Source organism: Camelus dromedarius, chromosome 9 (genome assembly GCF_036321535.1).
Source record: "Camelus dromedarius isolate mCamDro1 chromosome 9, mCamDro1.pat, whole genome shotgun sequence".
NCBI lineage: Eukaryota > Metazoa > Chordata > Mammalia > Artiodactyla > Camelidae > Camelus > Camelus dromedarius.
The window spans coordinates 3,043,156-3,059,926 of NC_087444.1; the positions used below are offsets into that span (position 1 = coordinate 3,043,156).

At 35.8% G+C, this 16,771-nt stretch overlaps 1 protein-coding gene across 1 annotated transcript; it reads left to right on the forward strand.

The window, feature by feature from the left end:
* Positions 1-305: 305 nt before the first annotated feature.
* DR1 (down-regulator of transcription 1) lies at positions 306-16,551 on the forward strand. Its single transcript, XM_010975561.3, has 3 exons — positions 306-525; positions 8,525-8,688; positions 14,516-16,551. Exons 1-3 carry the CDS (start codon positions 306-308, stop codon positions 14,660-14,662), a joined length of 531 nt encoding a protein of 176 aa, XP_010973863.2. The 3' UTR covers positions 14,663-16,551.
* The last annotated feature ends 220 nt before the right edge of the window (positions 16,552-16,771 follow it).

Here is a 16,771-nt window from a genome sequence, read left to right on the forward strand (position 1 = left end):
CTCTGAGGAGACACGAAGGTGGTTCTCCAGTGCTCAAATTTCCGGACCACCTCGCTTTCCCCTCCCCGACTTGGCCAGTGCTGTCTCCAGAGTCCTCAGCCCCCCGACTTTGCTCCCAGCCTCGCCCAAAGCGCACACACGGTGTTCCCTGCCCTCTCTACCCCGCCTCTTAATTCTCTGCGCCCTCTTCTCAGAGCGCCCCCGGGATCACTCTCCGAGGGCGGCCTTTTGAAACACCTTGGTGGAGTAGTGGACCAGAGCTGGGGAGTTTTTACAAGTCGGGGCGCGAGAGGTACGAAGGTACGATGGCTTCCTCATCTGGCAACGATGATGACCTCACTATACCCAGAGCTGCTATCAATAAGATGATCAAAGAGACTCTCCCTAGTGTCCGGGTGGCCAACGATGCCCGGGAGCTGGTGGTGAACTGCTGCACTGAATTCATTCACCTTATATCTTCTGAAGCCAATGAGATCTGCAACAAATCGGAAAAGAAGACCATCTCACCAGAGCACGTCATCCAGGGTAAGTGATCTGTGTGGGATTTTGGTTAAAAGAGGGTCCGGGGACAGCCTGCTAGTCGCGTGACCTATTCCTGTCAGCCTTCAGTCCTGTCTCTTGGTTAGTACTGGTAACTGAAAAAGCCACGCGGGGTGGCATGGAGGTAGCCGGCGCCTTAAAATCCCTGTGTGGTGTCCTCGTGGTCCTTTTCAAACAGCGAATGCAAGTAAGGATTCGCAGGCGTTCAGAGCACCTAACATTTCCCACAATAAAGCATTGGTAGTGGTCTCAATTTACAGCCAGGTAAGCCGAAGTAACAAGAATTTTGCCTGCCTAAAGTGAAACTGAGACGTGACAACCGAGAAAGTGCCTGCCTCAAGTGGAACCTCGATCGTGACAACTAAGAGAGGAACCCAGACGCTCTCCCCTGGAGAATCAGAGTTCACACAGGAACTTCAAGCATGAGTGGAGACAGCACCCCTTCCCCACCTGACCTTTTCACCAGAGCAGGGGAAAAGATGAAAGTTCAGAACACCTGAGTAAAAATACTCTTAACGTGGGTGTTCAACGTTGTAAAGTTTATTGATGTTGAATAGAGTATATTTTCTGCTTTAAAAATGGTTTCATGGTCCTACCAGTCATCAACAAGTTGCCAAAGCGCTTCAGTTCTATTCTCTAAGAAAAAGGGGGGATGTCAGTATTTCCTTCTGTCCTTCCTTCTTTCCTTTTATTCTTCCTTCCCTCTCTTCTTCTTTTTGTTTTTGTTTTTGTAGCTTGCTTTGTAATATGGATATTTAAAGCTTGGATTGAATGATTGTGAGATTTTTTTTTCATCGAACATTTCCTTGTCCTTTCCTGCTTCCATTCCTGTTGAGATGTAAACACTTAAGCTTTTATTCAACAACACTTCTGAAAGTTTAAGTGTCTTCTCTCCTCTTATCTTGGGAAAGATTTAGTTCAGTAATAGGGATTTGTGGGACCATATTCTGATGGCTTGTTTCAGGGATGGGGAGACATATTTACTAGCCATAATGTTTTGGGACGCACTTTGTGACTTTTACGTGTACTCATGAAAAAATTGCATTCAGTTTGAGGTGATAACTTGCCTTTTATAATAACCCAATTAAAATTCTAACAATTTCTTGATTGCTTTTGAAGTCAGAAAAAAAATCATGGTTAATTTAATTTTGGTAGGCAGGCAGTTGTTTACCATTTATTTTTATAATTTAACTTCTTAAAAGGTGACTTTCCTATCTAAAGTGGAGGACACATCTGCTCATATTCACCATATGCAGTATTCTACTGTCAGTATTGACAAGAGGATTAAATGATTAATTTTTGATCCTTAATGATGTGTGGATGGTAGATTTAGAACATTCTCCGCCATTTCCATTTCAGTACAGAAGGAGAAAAAAAATCCCTAGGAAAAAGTATATTTGATTTTAAAGCTACTATTTTTCTTCTACTTGTTTGATGTACTCTGGCAAGTAAAATGAAAGCTAAGTTGTCTATTTTTCCTCTTGTGTTTTTATTTTTACATTGTGTGTGCAATTGTACAAGTCTTTCACAAGATTATCTAACACAGATAGCTATAATTTCCTTTTACAACTCACAAAAGAGAAAAAAAATCTTTTATCAACATTGCCTTTCTAAAGAAAATTGCCAAAGATTTCAAAAGGATCTGCCTAAACATTTGTTTACACCACAGAAGTGGGGATTATTCCAAAAATCCAATAACACGTTACAATCTGTCTTCTTGGGTAGAGTTTATTCTTTTCTAGGATATATTTAGATTTCTGATTGACATGATGGAATAAAAGTGCAGCTGTAGCGAGCAGTATGCTAAATAGCTCAACTTTGGAATATACTAAATTCGGTTTAACGTAGGAGTCAGAAAGTTCCAGTGAAAGCATTTTCCTTGTGTACTGAGAATGATTTATTAATTAAAAAAAAATCATGTATTGACCTGTTACGGTCTTTAAAATGTACCTTTTTTTGGTCTTGTAACATTGCTGTTGTTAAGTGGATAAGGACCTACATTTTAACCCAAAATCCTCCTCGGTTACAGGAATCTCATATTGCTTAGTCATTAAAGAGGCTGTTATTTTGAGTGGTTAAAAATTTTTTTTAAAGAAATCCTTTAAGGTGTGTACTTTTTAGGTGTTTAAACGGTGTTTTTACAGACTAACTCTGGAAAGCTGGGTATGACATTTTTTATGCTGTTCTGTCAGGGTTGATTATTTAGGAATGTAAGATATTTCCAAGTAGAATAACAATGTTCATTTTAAAGTGGTTTGATTCTAACATGTTAAAGTTTGAATTTTTTTAGTGGTAAGTTTAATGAACTAGACTTTGCTTCAGGACATTTCACTTGTTCCCTTGCCACTTTGCTTTACCTTGTGAGAGCAAATTAAGCATTTGAGGCAGTCTATAAAGTGCAAACTAAAGTTGAAATAATTTTATTGCTGGTAAATCTGTGAAACTATATAGCTTAGTTAAAATTTAAAAATTTTTTTCTAAATATTTCACTCATTTTGAGTTTAAGAATATGGACTTGGTGTTGAAGATCGCATATATACAAATAGAGGGAGTTCTAAGCTATAAAATGTGTTCCTTTGATTTCAGTGCTGGGTTTCTGTAAACACATGCTCTTAAATGAGTTTTAACATGTTCTATTGCATTATGGAAAGAACTGACATTGAGAGTCAAGAGCTGTAAGTTCTGTACTGGAAAGTCTTTGGTCTTAGGCAGATCTGTTAACTTTCCTCATTTATGTATAAATAATACTTAATGGTTTCGGGTGTAATTAGCAATTACTGAGAATCAGTCAGGATTGAGAATTACATGAAATATGCTATAATAAATAAAAATTTAGAAAGTTTATAGTGATACTGATTAAAATATAAAAGTGAAAGTCTGTAATGTTTAAACTTACATCATGATGCCATTTGTAAAGCCAAAGTGTAAATAAGAATATTTTCATTTCGTACTTTAAATTTCTTGCTACATTTTTTTTTTCATTTTCATGAGACTAGTAACTGAAAGTTTGAAAGTCTCTGAGAATTCACTTCTTCAAAAACTGTGTTGCTCCAAGCTATCTGTGTTGAAGGACTTGAAAAAAAAAAAAATCTTCTAAGTGAAGTAAGCCAGAAAGAGAAAGAAAAATACCACATGATATCACTCACATGTGGAATTAAAAAAAAAAAGACGAATTTATTTACAAAACAGAAACAGACTCACACACATAGAAAACAAACTTATGGTTACTGGGGGAAAGGGATGGGAAGGGATAAATTGGGAGTTAGAGATTTGCAGATATTAATATATATAAAATAGATAAACAGCAAGTGTATACTGTATAGCACAGGGAACTGTATTCAGTATTTTGTAGTAGCCTATAGTGGAAAAGAATATGAAGACGAATATATGTATGTTCATGTATGACTGAAACATTATGCTGTACACCAGAAATTGACACAACATTGTAAACTGACTATACTTCAATAAAAATATATATGCAAAAAAATTCTAATCCCTCTCACACTGGTACTTTGGTAAAATACAATACAAATGAATCACTAGAAAAACAAAATGAAAAGTTTTGGTATTAGATTCAAGACATATAAAATTACTCAGTCAAATTGCTATGAAGTTTCTCTTTTTTTCCCAAGCTTTTTCAGAGATAATTGACATAATAATATTGTGTAAGTTTAAGGTATGCAATGTAATGATTTGATATATGTATATATTGTAAAAGGATTACCACAACAAAGTTAGTTAACACAGCTATCACCTCACATAGTTACAGTTTTGCTGTGAAGGTTCTTAAATGCTTACTTTGAATTTCAGTACTTAACTCATTGCAGACCATTACAAGCGATTCTGGCATAAGTCCACAGATCACACTTCGAGTGGCTTTGTTCTAAAGCTTAAACCACAGTCTGTTTTGGAAAGTGGATGTGAAGTAGTTTTGAAATCAGAGCATCTGAGTGATTGCAGAGAAGTTGTAATAATCATGAGAATTAGAATGATATTGTGTTGCTTAAATAATCATCCATATTGATACTTTTCCCAGAGGGATACATGTAATTTACATTGCACAGTTTATCACAGAATCAGGTGCTTTTCAAGTTAGGATTTATTATTTTCTTTAAAATTGATATGTCTTTTGTTTTTGTTTTCCTCTGCCACCCAATTACTTTTTGAATACTACTATGTACTTGGCACTGTGCTAGATACAGCTAAGGATATAAAGATGAATGATATTTGGTTCTTGCTTTGCCACCAGTCTTTCATTGTTGTCCCAGATTCCCAGGAGTAGTGATGCCCTAGAGGGCAGGCCCTTAAGGGTCTTTGCCAGGCCAATAAGCCAAGAAGTCACTTTGGCCTGTATCCTCTCAGTGTATTTTAAGTGAACTACATCATCCTCCTCCCTCAACATACAAACAAAAGAAAATAGAGAAATTAGACAGTGCTATTTTATATTTTATATATAATGTATTTTAGTTTTTTTAAATGAAAAGCATGCATTATGCATTTGAAGTATAAAGTAAATTCACACAAATTCATATTATAACAAAACTTTTGAGGAATACATAATTTTTTGTAAAATATGAGATAAGCCTGTATTGAAATTCTTGTTGGGTGAAAGTTTTTACTTTTTTAGAAAAAAAATTTTTAAGTGGCTGTCTTGGTAATGTCTGTCTTTTGAATTGAAAAGACATGCTAAATATTTTTCTTCCTAATATGCCATGCACTTTTCTGGGTGCAGTTTAAGATAGATGGCTGAGGGCAGCAGACAGACCTCTAAGAAACAAGTGATATGTCTATTTTACCCACAAATTTTAAAAAATGTATTATTATTATTTTTATTTTATTTCATTTTATTTTGGCTCTTTACTCTGAGATCCTTAGAGCCAGGACCATCAATAGTCCATAAAGTCCCCTAGTACAAATTAGAAAAAGGCACTTCTTCCTTAAAAACCTTTCCTACCATCTGCCAGAAGTGCCATAATAAACATAGAGCTCTATGGGTTTGCAGTGTTAGAGGCTCTCCTCAGTATGGTACTGCTGTGCACTGCACAGCCTGCACGACTGTGCACTCATGGCCCTGCTCGGGAGCCGTTTCCCTTCCCCTTGAAGAGTCTCCTGTGTGTAAAATGGGAATGCTTACTACTACATGATAACAAAGGATGTGGCATAGCTCTGTTTAGAAGGTACTGTATCCAGTTATTCATATCTGTTAGCCAGATGTGATTAAAATGAGGATTAAAGTCAGTGTAGTTTTAAATTAAATTTGTGGCTGCGTTTGTTGAACCATTTTGGTGTGAGTACAGTATTTATACATAGCAGCTCTTTAAATAATATTAAATACTAACTTTGGATTTACTTGCAAATTGTTTTGAAAGCCATGCTCTCAACTTCAAATGTTTCTGAAAGTGAGGGGGTTTTTTTTGTTTTTTTGTTTTTTAAATTTTTAGCCCAAGCCTTCCATGATTTAAGGTCATTTGGACTGGATTTTCTTAATGTCTAGTCTAGTAATTCATGACATTTTGAAGAGTTGTCTCTCCATTGTATGATTTGTTAATTTTGAAAATTTAATATACTTATTCAGCTTGAATTTAATGGTGTGGTAATACATAGCTGTACATTTATTTAGGTCCTGTACACTTTCTAGGGTACTTTCTTAAATGTAAGAGAAAAAATAAGGATGAATAATACATAGTCCAAGTTAGTTAAGTGGCTCTTATGTGCTAGACACTATGTTAAACGCCTTAGATTAATTACTTGTTGATTCCTACAGGCCTTAAAATAATAAAAATCTAATAGTGAATACTTAGTTTTGCTCCTTCTGTGAGCTAGCCTCTGTTCTGAGCTCTTTGTTTACATTAATTCATTTATTCGCATTTGATTGGATGAAATGTAGGTACTGTTATTCTTGTTTTAGAGGAAGAGAGGTGAAGGAACTCATCTAGAGTCACATAACTAATATGAGGCAGAGCTGGGAGTCAGTCCCTGGCAACCTTAGGATCTGCATGCTTAACCACTGAAGCGCCTCTGGGTATAGGAAGACACTGTGAAATAGATGCTACTCTCATTTTAGAGACGGAAAATTGAAGCTTAAAGATATTAAGCAACATACCCAAGGTTATGCAAATACAGTGACAACCAAGTTTCAAATTCTAAATCTATCTGATTTCAAAAAGGGTAGATAGTTCTGTCTAGGAGGATCCAACAAGCTTAATTTGAAGTTGGAGTTTGATCTGTACCTTGAATGAATTACTGTCAGCATGAATTTGGGGAACTGGTACCTGTTGGGAAACATTGAGCAGTCAGATTTAGCAGAAGTATGCAGGGGTTTAATGGCAGAAATAAAGCTGGAAAGGTAGGTGGGGCTAGATCCTGGAGGACCCTGTTGTATGGCCAAGGAAATAAGGTTTGCTTTAAGATGTGGCAGGAAATCGTAAGTCATTTACTTGGTTTCTTTCGGTATTGTCCCCAGCCAATATTACTGAAAATACACTGCTTTGTTTGTGCCTTTAAAAAAGAGTAAATGTAAAACAAAATCTTTGGCTTCTAGCATTGACATTTAGAAAATAAGGTCTGTTAATTCAAGTGAAAAAATGCAGGCTGCCTAATCTTCACTTAAGTTTCCACTGTACCCCAAGCTCCTTGAGGCCAGGAATTATGTGGTAGTTAATTTGGTAACCAGAACTCAGAATAAAGTTTTAATGAAATTTTTTGGGGATGAGGGGAATTGGTTAAGTTACGTTAATTAAAATTCAAGTAATAGCACTCTGCTTTTTGGCATTATTTCTAAAGAAGGTTGATGAAAACAACTTAACATATGAAATAATTAAAGTTGTAAATCACTCCAAATGTCTTAAAAACCACAGTTTACATGGGAATGTGGGATTTTAAAAGTATATTTGCTATTCTTCCTGAAGAGCAAATTTCTAAAGTTAGAACTTAGGGCATCTTTACTGAGGGCAGTCTGGTTCATCATAATTGTTGAAAAAGTGTAAGAACTGATGAATAAAGTTCATTTACTGTGTTTTTCACCACCTGTATTTCATCATTGGCTCAGAAAACAATATGACTTTGGGGCATTAATCAACATATTAAAAACTCTAAAATATAGTTTTAAATACTCTGAGCCAAAAGGATATTTTATGCATTATCTTTCTGGATTACAGAAGGCATTTAGAGAGTGCATCATTTTCTTACAAATTTTTCTTTCTAAATGTGAAAAAATAAAGGGAGAGAATTTTTTTGTTTATGTTTCTTCTGTCCTTATAGTCTTCCTTTATCCCAGTTTTTCTGCCACATCACTTGAATTCAAATGTTTTTATAGTGTTTCCTGTTAAGTTTTATTTTCAAGAGAAACTTTGGCTGAATATAAATGCTGAATTTCATAAGTTATTTCCATCAGTAAACTTGGCAATTTGAGTGTCTTTGCTAAAAATAGTTTCTTACTGGTATATTAGACAAAAGAAGAATTTATCTATTCTTTCTTCCTATCCTACTGAAACTTAGAGCATTTGTTACCAGCCTACTCTAAGCCAAATGGCACAATATATGTTATTAACAAATATATTCCAAATATTTGCTTTTTTTTGGTATTCTTTGAGACAGTAAGTGATTTAATGGACTGATTTACTTTAAGTGGTATAGGAAAAATTTTTTTTTACTAAAACCACATGTTCTTACATCAGACCCTTTTTTTTCCCCTCACAGGAAATGCTTTGGTTTTTAAAAAATTAGAAAGAAAAAGAAAAGTTAAGGCCTGTGCCTTGAAGTGTTCCTTAGATTTTTAACTCATTTGCATTCTGATGTTAAGACAGTTGATAAAATATTTTGCCTTAGCTGTCCGATGATTACTGTGCAACTATAAAATAGGTCAAAATTACTAGAAAACAACAAGCTCCCCTTTCAAAAAAAAAAAAAAAGCCACAAAACTTAATGTTCCATAGGTGAGGGAAAAGTTGTATTTTATCACTTTTTCATATTTTCATTTCCCTAGCACTAGAAAGTTTGGGCTTTGGCTCTTATATCAGTGAAGTAAAAGAAGTCTTACAAGAATGCAAGACAGTAGCATTAAAAAGAAGAAAGGCCAGTTCTCGTTTGGAAAACCTTGGCATTCCTGAAGAAGAGTTATTGAGACAGCAACAGGAATTATTTGCAAAAGTAAGTAATGCATTTTAAATGGTTTTCATGTGAATCCCACCCTTTTTGCTAACAGAAATCATACTGGTTCATGAAATCCTTTCCTAAGTTAGCATTCGTACCCAGAGGTTTTTCTCTCTGTGACTGATCGTTTGACCTAAGAATCTGATGTTAGGTCTGGTGGCCGACTTGACTTTTCTTTGGCCAGCTATTTGCTTTATATAGAAGTAACTATTTGCAGCAACCTGTTTTCTAAGGAGAACAACTCCAAATAACTACTGAGATTTTACTTTGATGTTTTTTCAGACAGAATAACCATTTAAAAGCATGAAAAGTATACCTAAACATTTTTCAGGTGTTTAAAATGATGGGCTGGTGAGAAATTGCTGTATCAAATTTTTTTTGTATCAAAATTTTAGATGAATGGCATATAAGAAAAATCTGATTAACATCTACCTTGTAATTAAATTAGGCCTTTAATACACCTTTAAAACATTCTAATCTTAAAAAACTTTGAAGGGCCAGCGGAGCAGAGAAAGGGTGCAAACTTTTCTCCTTTTTCGCTCGTTTCAGTTCTAAGGCCCAATCTGTGAAGTATTAGCAATAAGTACTGATATCCTTCTATTTTTTTAAAAAAGGAAGAGACCACAGGGATCTGTGATTAGGTGGAATTTGTGGCTAGCCTCTCAGAATTTCTCCAGTGTTACCTCTGGTCCTGCCTTAGCCCATCCTCAGAATCCTAGGTACCTTCTTCATTCCCTTCCAGGTCCCCTTGGTAGCAAAATGGAAGCAAACTCTGTAACACATTTTGGAGCCACCCTCGATGGACGATGGCATTTTTCAAAGATGACGCTCACTGCGCCTCACGTTCATGTTCTCGTGGTTTGCTGCGCCTTGGCGTTGTAGCAGAGGCGACGTAGGCTGGCAGCACTCGTGGCCTATGAAAATACCTAGGGATGAGGATTACGGGGTGCAGAAGCTCACACTGTGCAGCGTCTACATGGAGTGAATAGACACCACAACCAATAGGCACACATACCCATGCTGATGACAGACACCAGCACAAAAAGGCTCTCCATCAGTACTTCCCACTCAGGCATGGGGTGCACTGGGCATTGCCCTAGTGCGCACAGGCATGCAGGGCAAGAACAAGAGGAAGAAGCTGAGAAAGACTGACCTTCCCTTCTTCTCTGCCAGGTTTCTTGAAGGTGGGCAGAGGCAGTTACTAAGTACAGTGATTCTTGAATGTGACTGAATATTTACTCCACACAAGACTGAGAGCTTAATAACCTGATTACTAAGAATGCAAATCACTGTTCAAGGCTAAATTTATCAGCAGAGGATAAGATACCTTAATGGTATTTTATATCTTTTCTTCTCTGTATCTTCTCCTCACCTCCCCTCGAGGCAGGGGCAAGGGGTTATGAACTTGAAAAATGATAACAGCTTAAAAAATAATTCAGTCTGTGTTTGGATACTACTAAAATACTCACACTGCTCAAGCAAACTGTCTATATATAAAAACCATTTTTAAAATAAAGCATTTGACTGACTTTCCAATGAGAAGATCCTGAAAGTTAGACCTAAATCGTTGAGTCAGAGGTGGTTCTGTGGTAAAAAGGATTTAAAATATGGAGTGTTTCGGTTCCATAGAGATACTTACTTCATTATGGGAATAGAGCTATGTGGTCATTTCTAAATGTCTGTCTCTGCCATTAGTCTGTAAACTCCCTGAGTGTGGGGCCCGTTAATTGTATTTCTAGCATCCGCCCAACATAGTAACTGGCACAGGGAGAGGATTCAGTAAACATTTGTTGAATGAATGACTGAGTTGAGTTGATGAGTCAAGGAAGCACAGAACTCTAGGGGTAGAAGAGACATAGTTCAGCCTTGATCTTCCAAATTATGATTGTGAGGTTCAAGGAGGTTGAAGAACCTACACACCTTTTTTTTAAAGAGAGGACAAGGTGAAGCTGTTCTTTCCCTATAAAGTTCTCGCTTCTCATTTGAAATTGTAAGGCAGTTTTTATTTGATTAGAAGAGGTGAGGTTTGCTGCCAGTTACTGTAATTACCATTGGAACTGGTAAGTATGATTTTAGGTCATCTCTTCCAGATTGGCACCATAATTGATCTCTTTGCAGTCATAACTAGTTTGATTTACATTTAAAAAATTTGAGTTTTAAGTATTATCAAGTACTAGACATCAGATACCATTTAAACTAATAAAAAAGATAAAAGCTGACTAACATTTACTGAGTTCTAACCATGTGTTAATCATGTTGCCAGGTAATTTTCCAGTGTTACTTCATTTAATCCCCACAATGACCTATGAGATAGGTGCTAAGGAGGAAAAGCTTTTGAGGCAAGCATGAACAAACAATGTTATAATCCATATAAATATGAGGTACCAAAGGAGGAGTGATAATTTTTTAAAAAATTAATGGCTATTTATTAATTCTCTGCTATTGCAGATCACCTAGAAGGTGATAAAGTAAATATTTAATGAAAGGGAAAAGATGGTCTGCTAAATACTTTACACACTTTGCAGAGTTTTTATAAATAATATTAATTTTATTATACCCACTTACTCATTAAGAAATAGACTGAGATGGAGAAACTTGCATGCGATCATTTGTTCTACAGATATCATTGAAGTCTTCACTATTCACCAGATATAGTGCGAGTTGCTAGGCTTATAAGAGTATAGAAAAGAGAGATGGTTCCTGTCATTATGCGGCTTAGTTTACTGGGAAGGATAAACTTAAACAAATAAAATGGGTAAATTTGTACAATTAGGAAGTGTTGGAGTCTAAATTCAAACTCATCTTCTGACTCCAAAACCTGTGCTCTTTCTATAACACCATGCTAATGCTCTAGCCATCATTTTGTTTGCTTAAATTTATTTTGGAACTTTTAAGTAGAGTATGCTTTATCCTTTCCAGGGCAAAAAGATGAATGAAAGAAATAGTTGACTGCCTGTCAAATCTGTCCTCACCCCTCTGCCCTTGTCATCTGTTTTGTTTTTCCCCTTTTCTTACCTCCCTTCTTTCTTTCTCTGACCTACGGGTGAAAATACCCTAGTATTTCTTTGCTCTTGTGAGAAAAATTAGCATAGAAGTAAAATTATAGATACTCCTTAGTGCTTTTCCTGGAGCAAAAAGTACTTAAGTCTTAAATATAAAAGGAACTAAGTTATAACATCTTTTTCATCACTTTCATTTCACTTAATCATTTAGACTTTTATTTTAAATACTAACATAATAGCAGCCTCATTTGAAGCTGTCTTTATCTGCTAGCAACAAATATTTGGGGGAGAAAAACCATTACTATTTTGAGATTAAACTTAAGTGTAAATTATAAATGAGTCATTTTAGTATATGGGAGTAGGAATCTTAAAACATAATGAAAATCTGCAGAAAAAGTGAATTAGGAAGTACACGCCTACTTACCTCTTTTTTACTCTTCCATTTTAGAAGGAAAATATTTGGGATGGATTGGGTAAGAGGCAAGAGAGGGAAAAAGAAATTAGAATAAGTACCACTGAAAATTTTAATTTGTGGAAATGCATACAAATAATATTTACCATCAACATTGATTTTAAAGCCATCAGAATGCTTATAAAAGCATCCTTCAGAAAGAGAAGTATGGGAGCCAGTACGGGGCCGTGGTATCTAAATGTCAGTTAAGTTCTAAATGTAAGCAGTGCATATCTTTCCAGATCATTGAATAAACTACCAGATAAAGCAACTTGGTAGTAAGACCTGTGTAGCGGCTTGAAATTATTTGAATTATTTTTCTGTGCCCCGAAATTATACCCAGTTATGATGGATTAGGCTACAGAGTAGATATTCTTAAGTTGATTAAATTGATATTTTTGGTTTGCCCTACAATTTTCAAGTATTTTCTGTGAAACACTGTTAGTCTATTTTGAACTCTGGGTATTCATGCCATAAAAGTAAATATGCCTGTGTGTTATCAAAGTATTGTCCATATTCCTTTATAAAAATGAATGGAAGTAGTTATTGGAACACTTGGTTTTTAATTTCCTGAATAAACACAAAAAAAGTTTTTGTCTTGTAGGGGAGGTATAATTATAGGTACACTAAAAACTGTAATATGAGGCCTGACTACTCTCACGAGGAAGATCTAAAGCAATCCCCAAGTACAGAGACATCACGTTAGACGTTAGTGGTGTGGAAGTGTTCCGGTTCCTGCGCAGCTGTCTCAGCTGTGCTCCACTTTGACATTGGGCCCAGTACTCTGTGAACCACATTTCTGCTTTAGTTGACGTCCCTTAGACTCTGCTGCCAGTAGGGGGATCTAGAGGGATATTACAAGGCTGATGAGAAGGAGGCACTTACTCCTTTTACTTCCAGTTGGCTTCAGGTTCCTTTGAGCAACTCAGCAATGCTTCTTCATCCTGGCTGCAACAGTTTTTACCTGTAGCAGGAGCTGAATCTGGTTTGCAGTTTCTCTGATACTTACAGAACCAGCCTGAACATGTATCCCTTTCCTCGGGAATGTGGGTCTCAAACCGTAGGGCCTCCCTCTAAGCTCAGAGATGCTAGTACCAGCTGGTCTAGGGCCCTTCTTCAGAAGTCTAAATTTCAGTTCCCTGGGTTGCTCCTCTAAGCTTCTAAGTTTTAAAAATTCCAGCCTCTTCCCTTGTTCCCCCAGTTATTATGTGATCCAGCAATCTCACTCCTGGTCATATATCTGGAGGGAACTCTAATTTGAAAAGATACATGCACCCCCATGTTCACAGCAGCACTATATACAGTAGCCAAGACATGGAAACAACCTAAATGTCCATCGACAGACGACTGGATAAAGAAGTTGTGGTATATTTATACAATGGAATACTACTTAGTGATAAAAAAGAATAAAATAATTGCATCTGCAGCAACATGGGTGGACCTGTAGACTGTCATTCTAAGTGAAGTAAGCCAGAAATATAAGGAAAAATACCATATGATATCACTCATATGTGGAATCTAAAAAAAAGAAAGAAAGAAATTAAATTGGGTCATGCAACAGGGCATATAAATTGAGAAGGGGCCGTGCTGTTGCAACAGTGCATGTAATGCATATGTATGCATTTTGGCTTCTTAAATCCTGTGGTGGTTTTTATAGGGAATATTTCAGATTAATGGATTGTAACTATCCCACTTAAATTCAGTGCTGGATAAGTGTGTTTCCACTAGTGTGTATATGGGAAGGGTATGTTGTGTGTGTGTATGTGTGTGTGTGTGTGTGTGTGTATTTATAGAGAGAGGAGAGAGGGACAGAGGAAGAAAGGTATCTATAAGGTAGGGAACTGTGATAGAAACTTGAAAGAAGTATCAAGATAGCTATTGCATTCATGTACAGTGCTTTCCCCTAACAGTTACAGGTACTGTACTAGAGAACTTTTAAACCACAGAAATCATTTTTAGATTGAAAATGTTTATGTCAAAATTGTAAGTTGAGAGGACAGAAGAATGAAGTGAAACAAAAGAGGGAGAAACGCAGGAAAAAGTTACCAAAGAGAGAATATTATGTTTTTTCTGTACACTTCTTTAGCTTCTTCATTTGAACCACCATGTGAAATAAAAAGAAAACTTTCATGGAAAACTTTTATAGAGACTTTTGGAAATTATCCGTAAGTGAGTTGACAGAGAAGTAATCTTTAACTGTATTTTCTTATAGAGTTCATGTTGTCCTGATGTGCAGCAACTATGTAGTGGTTGGAAAATATCTGAATTTGGTATTGACTTAAGTTTGCAATTGGCTTAATATACATTTAACTGTGTGCACATTGTAGGGTTTTAAAATTTTTTAATTTGTTTTTATACTTTTGGTGTTTAGGCTCGACAGCAACAAGCAGAGTTGGCCCAGCAGGAATGGCTTCAGATGCAGCAGGCTGCCCAGCAGGCACAGCTGGCTGCTGCCTCAGCGGGCGCGTCCAGCCAGGCAGGGTCTTCTCAGGACGAGGAGGAAGAAGACGACCTCTGAGGCTCACCGGCCGAGTTTCTGCTTCTTCTGTCAGTGTTTCTCCCTGCACGAGAGACCGTGAAGGAAGTGCTTATCTGTAACTGCGTATGCGTCTGGGTGGACTTGCCATTGGTATTCTAGGGATGTCTGCTGTTGAGTTTCATCTATTGTGCGCTGTTCGTGTAAAAAATGTCTCTTTGAACTATTGAAAATTTAAGGTTCAGTATAATATCAATTTTGAATTTTTAATGGTGTTTATGAAATTTTAGATAGCGGTGAGTCCTTTATTTGATCAATAAACAGTGTTACAGAAAACTTCAAGTTTATAAAAATACAGTGAAATTTATACAGAAACTCTAAATCTGCATTTGCATTTCCTCTTCCCTTTTAACTAAACTAAAAATTGGGAATTTTAAATTATTGAGGAGAGGATGCTGTGTGATGGAGTAGACATTAGATCAGGTTGGTGAAAAAACAAAGTTCAGTTCTATAGTATCTGAATTTTTTGTCTTTTAAAATGAGTATATATACAGGCAATAAATATATATATGCTCAGATAAATATACTTGTTTAAAAAAGAAAATCCCAAAACAAGACATTCAAAAATTAGGAAGGAGTGTGTTCAGTAGTAGTTGTAAAATTTGGTAGGTTATGTTTTTTATTTTGTTTTTGTTCTATGTAGAGGTAAAAACCTCAGTTTTATTATGGCGTAATTCATCTTGAGCTACACGATTGCATTTCAGAAGCTACCCAGCTTTGAGGACTGTCTTGATTCTTAGTATTTCACTCCAATAATTGTTAATAGTATTACTTGCTTAGTCCATCCATGTTTACTGGAACTTGTGAAACAATTGCTTGGGTTCCGTTGGTTTAACTGAGGTTCATGAATATTCAAACCTTTGCTTGGGAAAGAAGTGAAAGTTAATGAGCATGCTTGCTGTAAAAGAGGAATTTTTTTTCTTGTAATTTAACTTGTAGTGATAGTTTACTTATTGTTTGTTTTTAGCATTACTCCTGCAGTTTCTTGACTAGATGGCCTAGAGTGTCCAGTGCTTCCTTTTGAAATGGCATCACTGTCTCCATCTTAATTGAGTGATAGCTTTAAAAATGATTGGTTTTGTTCTGTTTAAGAAAGCGTGTCATGATTGATCAGCCCTATATGAAACATAAGTAGTTTTCAACCTGCTCATTAAATGGAAGAAGCTTTAATTTGGTTCTAATAAATAAAGGATGGTAGTGATTTTTAGGGAATTTGGTGTGTTGAAGAAATGGCATATTATTTATATTTTAGAAACAGAATGGAAAAGCCGCTTAAGATAGTATGAAGTAATCTAAATCTATGTCAGTTGCCAAATCATTTAAATTTCTATATCCACCGAGCCCAAAGATAGACTGCGGCTGCTGGGATTCCAGTTTTAATTGAAGAGCTAATAAGTAAGTAAAGTTTACAAGTATTAGATTTCTTAATAATCATACTTTGCAGTTTTAGAAAAAGTGAAATATTGTCACGCTTCCTCCATGCCACAAGTAGGTGACTCTTGCTGAACGTTTTGAGTTGAAACTGGCATTGTATCCATGAAGTGCGTTTGGACAAGATAGAAGGGATTGTTTTTTTAAAAGTTTAAGTACCAAAGGTAGTCTAGTCTAAGAAGTAATAAGTTATGTGTCGGCTTTTCTAATTTGTACTGTAACACCTTACACTTTCTATTTTAAGTGTATATGTTTCTTAAGTAAACAACTTAGATATTTTTCCATACCTTTTTTTTTTCTGATGCAGAGTTCAGGTTAATTAATATTTTACTGCATCTGATAATGTATTAAATGTTTGAATCCTAGTGACTTTTCATTTTGACATTCTTGTGATTTCATATGCTGTATTCTTCAAGCAATAAAATCTGATGTGTTTTATACATTGTTTTTTATATTTAATGATCTGTACAGATTAATGGCATGAGGTTTCTGTTATTACCATTTTTACTAGTTTCCAGAATCTTAGGCCCAAAAGACATTTTGATCATTTGGTGTATAGTACTTGACTTTCTCCTTTGTTTACTGTTACTTCAGAAAACATGGTTTTTCTTGTATTTTTCTAATTTACAGTCCTAGGATGCAAGCATAACAAAGCTAGTT